The 17334-nt window shown below is 48.5% G+C and overlaps 1 protein-coding gene across 1 annotated transcript in view; it reads right to left on the reverse strand.

Annotated features, from left to right (window-relative positions):
* Positions 1 to 2410: 2410 nt before the first annotated feature.
* Positions 2411 to 17334, reverse strand: part of MN1 (meningioma (disrupted in balanced translocation) 1) — a 61340-nt gene continuing 46416 nt past the window's right edge. Inside the window, exon 5 of the mRNA XM_014943159.1 lies at positions 2411 to 7375. Within this exon, the coding sequence (XP_014798645.1) occupies positions 7191 to 7375 (185 nt within the window). The 3' untranslated portion in view covers positions 2411 to 7190. The remainder of the gene's footprint in view (positions 7376 to 17334) is intronic.

Below are 17334 nucleotides of genomic sequence, written 5' to 3' on the forward strand. Positions count from 1 at the left end.
ATGTGGGGGGGAAGAAAGGGGGAAGGGAGAGAGGGGCATTTTGCAGAGGATAAAAGGAAATTGAGAAAAGTTCCCACCTCCTGAAGCTGGGCACTGAATATTCTCCGCCAGTTAACCCCGGTGCATTACAAACCCTTCAGCTGGACATGAGCCTTCCCAACACCAAACTTCTCAGCCTCCTTCCAGAAGGAGCCTGAGTTTCAACTCATGTTTTAACACCAAATTTAGGGTGACGTTTCAACAGCTTCTTTGTCTGTGGCTTCACAACATGAGCCCCTAAAAGGACACAGCAAACATTAATTAGGGCTCGGGGTTTTTCCCTGTGTGCCGTTTTCCCAGGTGCTGGTATCAGGAAATAACGAAGCTCAGTGATGGCTCACAGGCCTTGTGGTGACGATGTGTCCGTGGCCAGGTGAGAACGAGAAGGAACCTCCCTTCCCACCTCCCACATCCCACCCGTGCACCACGCACCGACCCGGGACCAGCCGGGCCACCGGGGTCCTGCCAGGAGCTTCCCTGGGCTTGGCACATCCATGGATTCACTGCTTGGAAAGACACAGTGTAATTCCAGTGGGCTCTTTTCCCCTTCCATCATTTGGGACGTTATCCCCACTCCACAGCTGGGGATAAAGGGTTGGTTGGTTGGTTTATTTTTTTTATAACTAAAAGGTTAAGACCTCCCCCTCCCTCCGCTGCTCTGTCAATTTTAGTTGTGCTGGTCAGAGCTCTGGGAATTAGAGAACAGGGAACAATCCTGCACTAATTAACCAAAGATGACCTAAATGATTTTCTTCAGGTCTTTGTCACCTCCACTTTCTGCACCATCATTAATAAGCTCCAGCAACGTCTCGGCAAGAAGCAGAGCTCAGAACAGACCTCCCCTCTATTTCATCCCATGCCCAGCAGGCACAGCGTTACAGAGCTCACCTGAGCAAAGAGTTTTCAGACATTTTACAAGAAAAATCTATGCGATGTTATTGGCCATCCAACTGAAAAAGCTAAAAGAGCTGGGGAGACTACAGACTGGTCACCAGGCAGGAAAGTAACTGCTTCAGGCGTGTGGCTTTGAGACTTTTGGAAATACTCAATTCGTACTGAAAGAAAACCATCACATTTCCATTTTCTGACAAGTTTCTCCGCCAGAAGGATGTCACTGACCCAAATTTTCATTCCTGTGTTTATTTATTTTGGTTTGAAGGGGAAGCAATGCCTTCTGCCGTACCCTTGCAAGCAGCTGGCGCAGACAACAACCTGGAAAACGGGGGTTTAAATGGCTCAGGGAGTCACAGCCAGGAGCCCACAAACACAAACGCCTTCTAACACCTAACCCTGGAGCTCTGCCCCCCTGAAAAGCGGGGTTCGAGCTGCCCAAAGTGCCTCAGGGCTGCTCCCCTTCCCGGCTTTGGGCAGGGACCTCGGCACCCGGGATCCAGCTGCGCTGCCGACGGATCCCCCCCGCCCGCCGCACGTACAATCCATATTTATAGGGTCTCCTCCGTGACAGGAATGCCAAAGCTTCATGCAGAAAATAACTCAAAGGACATAATTAAATCAGTTAAACGGCTTGGGAAAAGAGACGGGGCTACGGCCAGATTTCAGCTCTCGGCACAGTCTCGGGGCAGGGGGAACAACAACCGTAAAAGCTCTCTGACCAACTACGTGCTTTTCCTTTAGTTAATAAACTATAATCCCTGCTTGACGCTGACACGGACCAGGAAGGAGCCCCTGAGCACGGAGCAGCGGGCACGAAGGCAAGGGTTGGGGGCAAGCACCGTGCCAGCATCACCAGAGGCCACCAACCTTTCAGATGACAAGTGAAGCCAGCCCCGCTTCTGTGTGTCCTGCGAGCACAACAGACACAGAAGGGTGTCCCCTCAGTTCAAAAAACAACATGTTTGAACATCACCTGGGTTATTGAGCTTTTTTTTTTCTTTCCTTTGGAAAATACCCTAGGACATTTCTCCTGAAAGACTCCTTGGAAAACTCTAAGGAATGGGAAAGGATTAAGAGTTTGAAATTTGAAAAACAGAGATGAAGGGATTTTTAAGAATCTCTGTAAGAGCTCTAGCCTGTTTACCTTTTATTCACACATTTCAGCTCAAAAATCTGGCCAGAAGTGCTGTGGAGGATCCAGCACCTCGGCTTACAATAACCTTCTCTCCTCCCAGGGATCCTCCGGACCCGGGGAGGAGCCTCCTTGAAATCCAGCAGCTCCTGGGGAGGTTTATCTTTCCTCTTTGAGCCGGGGAAGCCAGATGTTAGAGAGGATTTACCCCAGAAAAACAGCAAAATTTGTCCTGATCATCACAAGGCTCAGGTTTTACCTGTACACGAAGAACGACACTTCATTTCTTCACATCTTAGGGAAAAAGGGACTCGCCACAAAAATTAACCAACCTGGTATGAAATATACAATAGCCACCATTAACATCATATTTATTGTTATTTAGTTGCTCAGTAAAACATATACAGATATGTACAATATGCATGAATACAGAAGACTGCACTTTACATATTTAAAAAAAAAACAAAAAAACAAAAAAAGAAAGAAAAATAACACTCAATTTCATGAGCTATTGTCACAGTCTTCCAACCAAGCATTTAAGAAATGAATTTAACAAGAATCCAAAAAAAAAAAAAAGAAAAAAGAAAAAAAAAGATTACAGGATTGCCTAACACACAGCAGAGTCAAGTTTTCATATTTTACATGTGCAATAACATTTTTCAGAAGAGTTTGCTATGCAGTACGGATTACCAGTGTTTTGGATTTTTTCTTTTTTTTTTTTTTTCTTTTCCATGAACCAAATTTAGTACAAAGAAATAACATCCTTTTGCTTAAGGCTGTTTTAAAGCTGTAATATTCTCGGGTAGTGAATAGTGATAAAGTTATAACTGCTGGAAATCACAGCCTGCAGTTTCATCAGTCAGAATCTATGAGCGGATGGACTCAAACCAACAATTTTAATAGAGAATTTCTAAGACAAAATTAGACTATTTCCTCCATTAGCCTTAAGCAATAAAGGAGAAACAATTCTATAAAAATGGGTTATGCTCTTATACACCATCCATTGAACAGCTGTGAATCTAGTAGTTGAGAAAACCTTACACTGCAGCTTAACAAAAATAATCAAAATTTACCAGTTTTTGTTCCTGTCTGCATTTCCCCCCCATCCCCCTGCCCACAGTGTGTTTCGCTGACCCCGTGCTCTCCTCTCCCTCTCCCTCCTGCACAAAGGTGGGACCGTTTTGCTTTACTGGTGGTGACTGGGAGCCTGGTGTGGGGAGGGAAGGCAGCCCTGGAATGACCACGGAGACAGAAAGTATCCGGAACCGGTCCCTAAATGACCCAGACGACGTAATTTTGACGCTCATTCCCTTCCACCCTTAACCACACAACAAAATCCTTACCCACTTGATGAAAATCACTGTAACTAAATAAAAATGGCCCTAACCCCTCTCTCACTGAAGAATAGAATAGCAGAGAACTAGTAACCCTAGGAAAAAAAAATGATCCGGAGAAAATTCGCAAGAGTATTTTAATAAATAAGGCCTACTCTTTCCTTTCTTTTTTTTTTTTTGGCAAAGAGCTATTTTATCACTCCTCCCAATTGAAATGCAAGAAAGATTTTGCTGGGTTTGCTGCTACATTTTACCTTCGAGACCAAGTGCAGAGTTTCATTTAACAAATACCAAAGGAGTCAGGAGGTCGGTGACACCCGGGCTCCCCCGTACCCAGTGCCTGGGGCAGGGGGGGGCACGTGGGAGAACCAAAAACACCAGGCGAGGCAGGGAAAAGGCTCCAAAAAGCTGCATTTTTAGCTGTTGTTCCCAATATATAGCAAAATTCGTGCATATCTTAATGGCACATCATCTACCACCGATCTTTGACTTCTTGGTACCTTCTCCCCCCGGCCTGGAAGCCCTTCAGGAAAAGCAGGCGTGAGATTAAGTTATTCTGGGTTTATACAGTTTCCCTTTCCACAAAAAAAGCGCAACTTACCTCTGGCACAACAGGCTTTTTACCTACAGCTCTCAAACACACTTTGCTTGGAAGTATTATGTTTCACAAAATTAAATTGTTTTTTACCATGTAGAGCTACGCTGGTATTTTAGGTATGTTAAAAAAAAAAAAGTATTCAAAAATCAGTGCATTCAGCGTCAAATTAATGGGGAAAACGAGTAAAATGAAATCACTGCAGGCAACAACGAGCTCTGGGACAAAGCCCTCACCTCCTGCATATGCTGTCAGTACCAAATACACCAGGCTGTGAGCACAAAGCCATGCTCCTCCTGGTCAGTTACATGTACCGTTTCTGTTCTCATCTTTGGCAAAAAGCAAAGAAATCAGAAAAATGCACCAGTGCTGGGGGAGCAGAGCCAGTGGTGCCCCAGTTCCTGCAGTCCCACGCTCGGCAGCTTCAGAACAGCCCGTCCCCCTCAGCTCATAGGATTTAAAACTGTCAGAATTCCATGGGGTTTTAAGGAATCGCTTCCACTTTGTATTTCTAGGAGCAAGTGGAAAAGTCAGTCCCCAGTGGACGCCGGGGGAGAAGCACAAGCTGCAGAGAGCAAACCAGAGGAAAAAAGGGTTGGTGAGAAAACTGAGTCGCTGCTATTCTGCTTAGAGGAGGATTTCTCTTTAAAAGCCATCTGAAATGTTCAGGGCAGCGTTTCACCCAGAGGTCTCTTCCCCGGTAGCACAGGGTGTGCATCCCTGACCTCAGGAAGCCTGAAAAACCTGTTCTCTTGAATGCAGCAGGAAAAACTCAAAACAAAGAAGTAAGCCATGGGCTGCACTCGGGTACAGGAATGCCATCAGACCATCAACTCTTCCTAAATTTTCAGTTGCAAGCGCTGGAAGGCGGTACCATATGTCTGGGCGTGCGTTTCCTGGGGTTACTCCCAGCCCCACCTGGCTGGAAGCGGTGGGAGATGCAGAGGGAACCCACCACCACATCACTCAGCAGCCCCCAGAGCTCTGCCTAGACAGGATTTAAAGTTAAACACATATTTGGGCAAACTGGGACTTAAAAAAAACACAGGCAAAGAGGCACCTTCCAGAGCTGAGGCTGAAAATGATTGTTCTACCAGGAGGTATTTTTCTGGGGACAGTGATGTTGTATTACAGGGGAGGGCTCCGGGCGCTCGGCAGGACACACACCCCTACGGAAGGTAGGAAACATCCCATCTTTTTGTTTCAAACCAAGAAGGCGTGAAGCAGCTCCACAGCCAATTGCTCCAGGATGGGCAAAAAACCATCCTCAACCTCGTGGCAGTTCCAGCTTCAGCACAAAATAAAACAATACTGAAAGTCAAGGTTCAAACCTCCCCAATTTATCCAAAGTCACTGACCAGACCGGTAAGAGGAAATCAATCCATGCGTGGGTAATAAGAGCACATTCAACTAACATTTCCAAACGCTGTGAGTCTCTCTGAAGCCACAGATGACCGAGAGAGAGGATTTCACACCACTCTGTGCCATGGGCATTTTAGGCAGAATTCCCTCTCCATTGGTGCCTACTGAGAACACTCCTTCAAAATAATTAAAGGCCCAGCACAATCATCGAAGATAAAATACAAAGCAGTCTTCAAACCCCATCCCTTGAGGAGGGACACGTTTTGTGAATTCATGACAAAAGTAATAAATAACCCTAGAGAGGCCGACCTTTATTTCACAGCTAAAAACCTCCATCTCCAGAGATGTTGGGAAGCTCCGGGGAGCAGAGGAAAGCGAGGTGGCCGGTGTGGGGCCGGACGCTCCCCCTCCCCGGACACGGAGGATACACAAATAATGGGACGGTTACGTAAAACCACAGGAGTGTGGGATCACAGTGTCAGCCGTGGTTTTATCTGGTTTGCTTCCAACTTTCTCCTCGAATGAGTATTATCTCTCACGAGCAGGAAAGTATGGTTTTCCTTTTATTGTCTGCGTCTAAGTAACGCTGTTCTTTACTGCGTGGCAAAAATGGGGCCTCAAATAAGTTCTGAGGGTCTACTGGGGGGGTCTCCCTGCCCTGGCATCTTAGGAAATGCTGACTGTGGGCATACAGCCCCCCCACGTCCCCCGATTCGGGCTGTCCCCTCACCTCTGCCACTGCACCAGGATGGTGGGGGGTGCCCCACAGATACATGCACAGGATGCTGCATCCTGTTTCCATCGACAGCACCTTCCTTCAGCTAAAAATGGGTGAAAAATGGGCAAAAGTGGGCAGGGACAGCACATGCAGGAGGCACACGGTGGCTCCGGGGGGATTTTTTTTCCTCCTGCAGTTATAAAGGGGGAACTGTGGGAGCATCACCAGGAGGATGCGGCCGCACCGGGGAGCATCCCCTGCTCCTCCCGGCAACGGAGAGGGAGCCTGGGCATTCGGCGGAGGAGAGAACGACTCTTAATTATTAAGTGAACTTCCTGTTAGACTTATTTAGAAAAACACCTCTTCTATACCTTCCCTGGCTGTGTGTGAACCAGCCCGTTCCCAAAAGAGCTTCATCTCTGGGCTTCACCGGGGTAAACACAGCGTCCTGGCAGAGGGAGGCGGAGAGCAAACCAGGCTGAACGTTATTAGTAACAGAACATCATTTTCTCAGGAAAGGGCAGGCTCGTTGCCTGAATATTCAATAGAGCATTAACTGTTTGGTTTGTATGTGACTGGCAAAAGCTGGGTGTCAATATAATATATACTATAATGATGACCATTTCGCTTTAACCGGCGTTTATTCCTGAACTGCTGTTCTTCAGGGATCACCATTGTAATAAGCACTGAACAAAGCAAAACGAGAGGGGGGAAAAAAAAAAAAAGAAAAGAAAAGAAAAACAAAGCAAATGAGGAAGAAGAAGAGGAGGAGGATCTTTGTCTTATTATGACATACGTGACTTGGACATACGCTGAGATGAAAAAGGAAAAGGCCTCATCTATAAATGTATGCCAAGGTTACAGAATAATGGGAAAAAGTGGTCTAGCAGGAAAATCTTAAGCAAAAGTGTGCTAACTGCAGAAGGGTTAACACTGGTAACATACTGTGGCAGAAGATTAAAAAAAAGTTGAGGTTTACTTTAAATTAACCCTTTCCAGTCCATATGCCACTAAGCAGGTACCAACCTAGAAAAATAGTCCACCTAGCAGTAGCGGCCCTTTGAAATTAAAAAGAGGAAAAAAAAAAAAAAAAAAATTTAAAATTTCTTTTTTTGTTCAAGTCAGGGCGGCCACAAAAGTCCCAAATCTGTTGGAGATGTCCGAGTGCAGGGACCTCCACGTCGGCACCGCAGTCCGGCCCTTCGCCTCGCCCACGTCGTCCGTGCAGTGGACCGAGAGGCACTGCAGGTGGCTGCCGGTCTGCGCCGTGGCCGAGGTCTTGCTCGGGGGAAGGTCGTGGGCTGGAAAGGGTTCACAGAGAGAGCGTTAGGAGAACCGTGACACACAACCCCATCCACCTCATCTCCACACCCCTGTCTCTGCCCCGCCAGCCCGCGCCCCGGCTCTGGCACCGCCGTGTCCCCCCCAGCACGGGGACGTGGCATCGGCACCGCCGGTACAGCTCCCTCCTCCCACCGATATTGCACCCTGCCCAGAAAAACACCCAAAATATTCTCTTTCACAGGCGCAGGGGATGTGGACACGACCGGTTCTGTGCGTCCCGGGTTGCAGCACAATCAGGAGTTTTCAGTCCCCACGCACCCTCCACTGTTTGGAATCGATGCCGAAACCTCCCCAAGGAGGAACCAGCCCCAAACCCCCCGTCCTCCAGCTCATTCCCACCATCAGTCTCTTCACGGGCACAGGTCTCCCCGTTCACCTTTTTAAATGGAGCACCATGATAACATTTTTCTTACAATTCCTTCATTTGCATTATCTTTAGCCACTATTAGTTTCCCTTAACCACAGAAATTAAGGAGTTTAACTTAAACATCCTACATGACATCCCAGGCCTTTTTCCTCTGGATTTCACAAAGAGTAGCTGGAATTATTCCTTCTGAAGTATACTACCATGTACTCATGACTCATTCTCACTGTTACTCCATTATTTTTCCTCCCTTCCATTCTTAATACTTTCAGGTAACCTTCTCTGTCGCAAATACATTGTTCTCATCTTCAAAATTTGCCCTGGTGCACGTGCCCTCTCCCTGCTTAGTGCATCCAGGGCCAACTTTCCTTCATCACCTTCTTCTTCCTCGCTGAAATCAATCACTTCTTTAGCTCTTCTCCACTGCTCATAGTCAAATGGCCAAAAAAAATAAACCCCGAAGACAAAACCCCCCAAACTTCCTCCCTCACCTTGGACTCCTCCCGTCCTCAGCAGCCCCTGCACGGGGTCCTTCTCAAAGACCCTTGGAAATGGCAAGGCAGCAGCTGTTCCCCACCCTGGCTGGGGCTGGGCAGCCCAGTGACCAGTGCAGGATGGGGCTGGTTGCCCTCTCCCCAGGAGGAGCCAGCCCAGGAACTCAAAAAAACCCTCTCAGGGCCACCCTCTCTGTCGCAAATATATTGTTTTCATCTTCAAAATTTGCCCTGGTGCATGTGCCCTCTCCCTGCTTAGTGCATCCAGGGCCAACTTTCCTTCATCACCTTCTTCTTCCTCGCTGAAATCAATCACTTCTTTAGCTCTTCTCCACTGCTCATAGTCAAATGGCCAAAAAAAATAAACCCCGAAGACAAAACCCCCCAAACTTCCTCCCTCACCTTGGACTCCTCCCGTCCTCAGCAGCCCCTGCACGGGGTCCTTCTCAAAGACTCTTGGAAATGGCAAGGCAGCAGCTGTTCCCCACCCTGGCTGGGGCTGGGCAGCCCAGTGGCCAGTGCAGGATGGGGCTGGTTGCCCTCTCCCCAGGAGGAGCCAGCCCAGGAACTCAAAAAAACCCTCTCAGGGCCACCACACCCCCAGAAGCACAGTGGGGAGGGAGGATGCCCCAGGAGATGCTGACAAACCCCCCAGCCCTGGAAGGAAGGCTTTGTGTGAGATAAAACCAATGAGTAACTAGAGGAACAGGAGCAAGGCAAGACAAAAAAAAGAGCCAACATCATCCTGACAGCATCCTGCGCTTCCCCATATCCACCATTTCCTTCCCGTTCACCCAGAGCACAAGTGCTAAGAGCAGGGACCCCGGTTTCTCCGACAGACCCCCCGGGAGCCCCCATCACACAGGGCTGAGGGTGCTGCCCGAGCGAGCCAAACAGCCCAGGAAACGGCTGTGAATGTTTTAACCTCCTTAAGACCTCTCCTCACATCATCCCTTCTCCTGCTCCACAAAGCTGAGCGGCGCGGGTTTCCCACTCCATGGAGCAAGTTGCATTTGTTTCACTCGTTACACAATCACGGCGAGATTAAAAAATTATCTTACAGTAATCTGGAAATCCCTGATTTAAACTGGAAAATTATTTTAGTGCTCGATTATAGGACATCAGAGATGAAAAATGGCTGTGAATGTTTTAACTTCCTTAAGACCTCTCCTCACATCATCCCTTCTCCTGCTCCACAAAGCCGAGCGGCGCGGGTTTCCCACTCCATGGAGCAAGTTGCATTTGTTTCACTCGTTACACGATCACGGCGAGATTAAAAAATTATCTTACAGTAATCTGGAAATCCCTGATTTAAACTGGAAAATTATTTTAGTGCTCGATTATAGGACATCAGAGATGCTCCAAGAGAGCACCGTAACACCACACAGAGGAACTAATTAGAACCAGGGGAGAGGATGCTGTCAGTGACGGGAGAAGGAGCAGCGCTGCCGCCCGCTCAGCCGTGCTCTCCTGCTCCACAAAGCTGAGCGGCGCGGGTTTCCCACTCCATGGAGCAAGTTGCATTTGTTTCACTCGTTACACGATCACGGCGAGATTAAAAAATTATCTTACAGTAATCTGGAAATCCCTGATTTAAACTGGAAAATTATTTTAGTGCTCGATTATAGGACATCAGAGATGCTCCAAGAGAGCACCGTAACACCACACAGAGGAACTAATTAGAACCAGGGGAGAGGCTGCTGTCAGTGACGGGAGGAGCAGCGCTGCCGCCCGCTCAGCCGTGCCCTGCGTTAGTGCAACCACGTGCAAAACCAACACAAAGCTCCGTTACACACCTCAGCCCAGCCCCGCCACGCTCCGGGACTGCGTTTTTGTGGGAGACCCTCACTCCCTGCTCCAACAAGCCCTGCGTTAGTGCAACCACGTGCAAAACCAACACAAAGCTCCGTTACACACCTCAGCCCAGCCCCGCCACGCTCCGGGACTGCGTTTTTGTGGGAGACCCTCACTCCCTGCTCCAACAACCAACGCAACAGGTCAGGGATGCTCACGTCCTCTAAACTCCAAGGCGGATTACAGTCTCCCTGTAATTGGCACTGGGGTTTTTTAGTCAGTTTTGATAAATAAACCGGCTCTGAGCTGAAGCACAGAGCGGAGTTTGCTGTGAAATACCCAAATGCAGAGTTTCAGTGGAATTAGCAATTAACATACTTTGCCCCGGCTCCAACGCTGGGAACTCTTACTCTTCCTCCCTGCTACTCCTCAGCCTCATCACCCCGGAGATCCCACAAGCTCTGCAGCACCCTCTGAAGAATAACGAGCATTTTTACCTCCCTGGGGGAGCATTTCCCCCTCAACCCTTAACAGGAGAGACCCATGGGTGCCATGAAGCTGGGGCACCGGCAGCGCTCGGGGGGCACAGGGGGACAGCAGGGGATGCTCCACCAGCACACGGCCAGCAACTGCCGTGGTGAATCCCCAGCCAACACGATGGCATTTCCACTCCAGGAAAATCACAGGGGAAAAAAAAAAAAAAAAAAAAAAAAAAAAAAAAAAAAAAAAAAAAAAAAAAAAAAAAAAAAAAAGACTCCCTAAATAAATGCTACTTAACAAAGTGTTCAATTTAAACTTACTATCCTGGATGTAATTATACCTGAATGACTTTTTATTTATAAAATGTTTAAAGCTCAAATGGGATTGCAGAGAATCGAGAAAGGGAAATGTTGTTGGGTTTTTTTTTTTTCATTGGTATTTGTTCACATCCCTTACACTGCTCACAGTACCCAATATTTTTATTCTTAGGTCTCCCTGACTGCACAGGACATGCTGGTCTGGGCACAGGAAAAGCCAGCGCCTTGAGATTAGTCCCTGTGACAGCAGCTTTCTTCCTCTGCCGCAGAGAAAGAGGAAAGAGTCCCAGCACCCAGCTGCTGTCACGGGGGGCCCAGGCACCTCGGCGGTGGCTCTGCAAGGACCATTTACTGCCGGGCTCCTGCAGACTCTTGGCTGAGGACACGGGGACACCCACAGAAGTGGCAGAGACAGCGCATTCCCAGCGCAGGACCCAGCATCCAGCCGGGATCAGAGCCGGAGCCGGAGCGGGCAGCGATGTCTGCACCAGCACCTGCAACGGATCAGGTCCTCAGCCAACAACTCAGTGAGGAAGTTCATATGCCAGAAGCAACTAAGGGATAAATTAGGCTTATTTTCTTGTAAATCAGTAAATCATTCCTAAAACGTTTCCTGTGGATAAAATTCATCAGCAAACCCCTGGTAAAGGAATCAATGCAAAATTGATCCTGTGGTGATGAGCAGGATTTGAGGAAACCCCAAGTGAATGAGGTGAACAGGACCTGACCCTAAGTTTGCCAAATTAATACTGATTGCCACCCTCCACGTGATGCTTAACTCCACACCGCTGTGTGGGAGCTCAGGCTCTCTTGGTCTCTTGTTAATGAGCACAGAAAACGATGCATTCAAATCCAAAACAAAAAGAGGAGGAGAGCCTGCAGTAAGGCTTGCGTTGGCACAAGGGTTCTCAAAGCCAATCTGGAGGGAAATATTCAGTGCAATTTACTTTTTTCCAATATTTCTGTCTTGACAAAGCCATGATGCTTTTCTGAGAAAAAAATAAAATCGACCACCTTTACATTAAAAAATTGAAGTTGCACTGATCCACCTGGTGAGAATTACGTTCTTAAGAAGGAGATGCTGCCCGATGCTCATCCAAACCAGTGACAGGACGTGTTTCACCAGCCTTCCTCACCATCTCTCTGCCTCCTTTGAACCAGCACCCGCCTCCCACAGCGTGGGCAGTCCTGAGGGGCATCGTTAGCAGGGACCGACGGGACTCAGCAGGTTAAAAATCAGTCAGGTAATGCAAGATGGTGTCACCACGTCACTGCCTCGCAGTTGCCAGGTTTCAGCTAAATCCCTGTCAGTCATGGAGTACACCTAATTGAAGGCAAGGAATTTTCAAACAAATTATGCCTCAATTGCACAACTGCCTTCGATTAGCAACCACCGCAAGAAAGTTGTGTTATTAATAAAAGCGATACCCTTGTAAGAAGAGCTGTGCTCCATACCCAGGATCTCGAGATGGTCTGGGTGGAGACTTCCTCTCCAAACCAAAGGACGTGACACAACAGAACCTGGGACAAGTAAAACCACCCGGTTCTCAGGATAGTGGGTGCAAATGCTGAAGGAGAGATAAGTGATAAAACACCGTATGCAAGTACACAGCTTGTTCACACGAAGGCATGGAACTCCAAGCAATAAAGTGACCAAGGACCAAAAGGAGTTTGGAAACAGCTCAACCGTGACGATACCCTCACCCCAAAAAAGCTCTGATCTGCGGTGATCCCAAAAGCCAGCTATTGTATGGATCGAGCTCAAATTTCTAGCACTGGAAAGGATTTCTTCCTTTTACCTTGATTACAATGGCCCATCCGACCATTATCCTGCCCAGAGGAGCAACCCACAGCTTGGTATTTCAGGAGAAGATAAAGAGGAGGGAAGCCCACCAGCGCCTGTCCCAGCCCACTGCGCTGAATTGCTCACAGCAGAGAAAATTCCTGCCATAATCGCTGAGTGCCCTGGAAGTTAACAGGAGGTTTGATTAATATTATTAGCTCAGCTTGGGCACAGGCACTTCCAAGAGGCAGCCACAACATCTGGAAGAGCAGGGTGGCTACGGCAAGGAAATATTTGCCAACATTCACTAGGACATGTTTGTGTTCAGCGAATATTCCAGCAAGTTTGTTTATTGCAGTTTAAACTGTATGTTTTCAGTAAATATTTTGAGCTATTCCCTGAATAGTTTGGTAACCTTCATCAGTTACAACAACAAACAAAAGCAATTTGTAAGAATTGTATCAGTTGGGACAAAAACAGGGGGCTGCTCTCCTTTGCAGAGGCAGATATGCACACAGACAGCTTCCCGTCCCAAAAGACTAAAAAAGCTTTTTTTTTAAAAAAAAATTAAATAAAGTTTGCTTTGTTTGCTTTTGGCTAAAAGCTCCACATCCTCTTGAACAGGCTTTACCCACATGAGCACATTTCACTCCTTAAGTCCCAAACAAACAAGCAAAGAGAGAGAAAAGCAGGGCCCGTGGAAGTCTCTCCCGTGCCCCACGTCCTCTGCTCTGACCTCGCACACTCAGGAACCTGCTCTTCCTTTCTGCTCTGCTTTGCAAAGGCACTGATGCCTTCAGAAAATAAAAGGTTGCTGTTTGTTTGCACAGCCCGAGCAGCAGCGCCGTAAGGGAGGCAGGAGCCCGGCCACCCATCGGCAGCCGCAGCTGGGACACCAGGAGGGGACCGGGAGTTCTGCTCCACCAAAAAATTCCACGCACACACTACAGGCTGCCCAGGAAAAACACATTTCTCTCTAGTGAGATTAGAGCCTGACACCCTCCTCACTCCCGAAGACACACTTTCATTCCCTCCACCTTCCTCCTCACTCCTCCTTTTTCCTTAACCCACATTAACCTGCTATATAAAGCTTCTTCCCTCCTGTAGCATCTCCTTATGCATTTCTTAAAAAATAAACATGATCTCTTAAGTGTGACGACCCCGCCGAGCACCGTGCACACCCAGATGCGCCCCGATTTTTAGGGAAGCTGATCCCATTAAAAAGGAGTTCACCTGCCACGCGTTAACATGCATCGTCTCATGAGAGAGAGATTAATTGAGGGAGGGATGGCGTGTAGTCAAGGCAACCGTGGATGCCACACGGAGGCACCGGGAGTTTATGCTGCTCTTCAGGTGCCGCTCATTTGCCATTCCTCGCATTTTTCCCCAAACCACTGCCAACAAAAGGAACGGGAGGCAGAGATGAGCAGGAGGGAGGGCGCAGCCACAGTCTGGCAGGGGTCTGGTCGGGAATGGGTTCCACTCCACATTTCAGCCTCTCCGCGAGATTGAAGTGACAAACAGGAGGTGAAGATCCCTGGAATGGCTCCTGGCCCCAGGGCTCGTCCCTTACACTTCTTCACCAGCTCTGACAAAGCTCCAGCCGCCCGCGCTGCCCAGGGTCCGGCCGCCCGGCGCAGCAAGGCCCCGCCGCCGCCGCCCTCGATGGCCAGCCGAGCGTGAAGCCCCCGCACTGCTACTCCTCTTGTTAAGGCCAGACCAGAGGATTTGGCCAAAACCACTATAAATTCCCCGGTCAGAGATCAGTTTTCCCCTCCACCATCTGATAACCACTCTTAAAGGATGCGTTAATAGGCTGCTGTTCACTCCGTGCCCGTTAAGCAGAGGCCGAGCTACCATCAGAGGGAATAGATTTGAGTAATGATCTCTTATGAGGCAGCAAACCTACATATAGTGTTTAAAATTATTCCCTTAGGACAAGATGTTTTTCACCAAATCTCCCACATGACAGTTTGACATATTGGTTCAGGCACATAGCTCTGCATTTGTACACACTACAGAGCCATCTTTTTCAGTTTTCAAGAAAAATAAGGTCTGAAAACATTTCACGTTTCCCTGCACGCTGGACCTGCTCGCCACAGATTAATTTACTCCTAAATTTTTATTTTTGAACACAACTACTTCCTTTGTGTTGATAAACAAATGAGGCACCTCCTCCCTCACCGAGGCACCACTGATAAAATCCTGGACAAAGGCACTTTCTTGACCCAGCAGCACAAGGAAGCAAAGGTTTTGCCTTTGTTTATGAACACAAACATGGCACCTGCCACCTGCTTTCGCCCTAAAACTTACACTGCTTTGAGTTTTCTTCACCTCTGGCAACCCGAACCCAGCTTGGGCTGGATCTGTCTCTTCTACTTTAAATGCCATGGGGCGACGGCTGTCTCTGGCTTTGGACTCCAGGAACTTTGGAGCAGCTTTGGAGCACCAGGAACTCTGCTGGTGCTCAGGGAAAAGCCCCTTTAGCTCCATTACTGAGTTCTTCTCCTTACGCTGATTTTATTTCATTTATTTTGTGTAACCCATGCAATTTTTAAAGCCTATAAAATGCTTAAAGATGTTCCATGGTATAAAAAAAATTAAAGGAAAATTCAGAATTGTCTATGGTTATGAAGACGAACTGCTGGCACCAAGGACCCCTAATGATGAGCACCGCTGAAAGGGGGATCAGGCGATTCTCCCCTTTGCTGACCAGGAGTGCTGTGCAGAGACACCCCAAAACTCCACGGTATCGGCCACATCTCACTCATTAACATGTCAAGAAGTCATTTGCCTTGGTCAGCTCATGGATTTATTGCCAAGACCCATCCAGCTGAGGTGAACCATGAAAGCCTTTCTCACTGAGAAGGGAAGGCCCTTTAGTCAAAAGCATGTGCGCAGCACCGAGCACTGCCCCACACCACTAATATATCCCAAAATCCAGGATTAAAGCTGTGCACAGACAAGACACGGCTCACCTGAAGGCAGGGGAAGGCACGGCCATCCCTGCTCCCTGGGGCTGGGAACTCAGCCCCTTTACCCTTACCGCTGAGCGGTGCCCACCCTTCCATCAGGTCTGGCAACGTCCTCTGATCCTCAAAGCCTCTTCCTGCACAGACAGGATGATTAATTGGAGGTGCCTGTGACTCTAAAGGGAGCATGTATCAGCCCGTGCTGCAAAGATGTTTATTTTGCTTTCCGTGGTCTCAGAGCTGGCATGGAGCTCCGCTGGCGCTCGCCGCTCGCACAGAATTTAGATAACAGGAGACACAGGGTGCTTGTTGAGAATACATATTTTCCTTTTTCCTCCCTTTGACCTCTTTTCGTGCTCCTGTTTTCACCAGCAGCAATAGAAGGATGTGTACGCCACGACAGGGAGGCTGCCCGGACCCACGGCAGCGTTACGGGTTTGTTGTTAGGGCTGTAGGGCTACAGTCAGACTGCAGTGTCCTACCCTACAGCTTCGGCACCGAGCGGGGGCGGACATCACCAGAGGACAAACTCAGACTGTTAGCCACATGCTGGGGTCTGGAGAAACTGGTGGAAACACCGTTAAGCAGGAAAAAAAAACGCTAACCCCACCAGTGGAAAAGGCGGCAAGTCATCTTAAGCGTAGCACGACCTTGAAGATGCAGAATGAACGACGTGTGGATGAGGAGAAAGACACTGCTATTTTAAAAAAGGTGTTCCCTCCACCCTGCCGGGGGGAGACGTGAACGGGGGAACACGCCATTCCCCACTTTGTTGCCCATTGCCCAGCAGGAGAGTAACACGCGTCCACGGTGTTACGGGAAAGTGTGAAACTGCCTGCACCTATTTATTTTTCTGGAAGCCACTCTGAAATTACTGCTTTCCCACTCCGCGGCTCTCTGAGAAGAAACATAAGCCCTGTGTCTGAGGGGGAAGACAGAAGCTCCGTTCCTTGGGACAGCACCCACTCCTGTGCCCTGCAAGATGGCCACAGGGACAACGGACTGTTTTTAACTCATATCCTTCCTCTCTTTCAGCTCCCTCCACTTCCTCTTTTCAGTTTAACACATTTATTCTCAGGCTGGCTTTGCTGCAAAATAAGCAAACCGCAGGAGGGGAGTTCTGCCTGCCCCCCTTGCCAGGAGGCTGATGTTGGGGTTTTGGTTCTCACATACTAAAAGACCATTTTTGGAAACTGGGTCCCATCACAACTCCAGTGCTGCTGCTTTCTGCTGCTCTGGTCCTGCCTTCTCCTCCCCAGAGACATCATGGCTGGCGTGTAACAGCCACCGAGAGCCAAACTTCCAACCCTGGTCTAAACCAACTCCCAAGCTCTGCAGGGCATGAGAAGCTACACCTTGCCCAAGTGAGGAAAACTGGCTTTAAAAAAATCAAACCAAACCAACTGCCACCAACAGTTAAACCATTTCTGGGTGCTTCCAAGAGAAAAGAAACAGGAGTCCAGCAACTACAATCCATCCCAGCACAGCCAACTGAATGCTCCTGATGTTCATACATTGCCATCCAGGACCAGTGGATCCTCTGGGAGCTTTGGGTTATTTTTTGGGGTCTGTCCTCCCCTAACAAAAAAAAAAACAACCAAGCACCTCTGCTCATCTCAGAAATGAGTTAAATCCTACCCGTCAGCTCTATCAGATTTACACCCGGACCCAGCATTGGCACAAACAGCTTCTCCTGACCCTCCAAAGGATCT

Source organism: Calidris pugnax, unplaced genomic scaffold (genome assembly GCF_001431845.1).
Source record: "Calidris pugnax isolate Ruff unplaced genomic scaffold, ASM143184v1 scaffold130, whole genome shotgun sequence".
Classification (NCBI taxonomy): domain Eukaryota; kingdom Metazoa; phylum Chordata; class Aves; order Charadriiformes; family Scolopacidae; genus Calidris; species Calidris pugnax.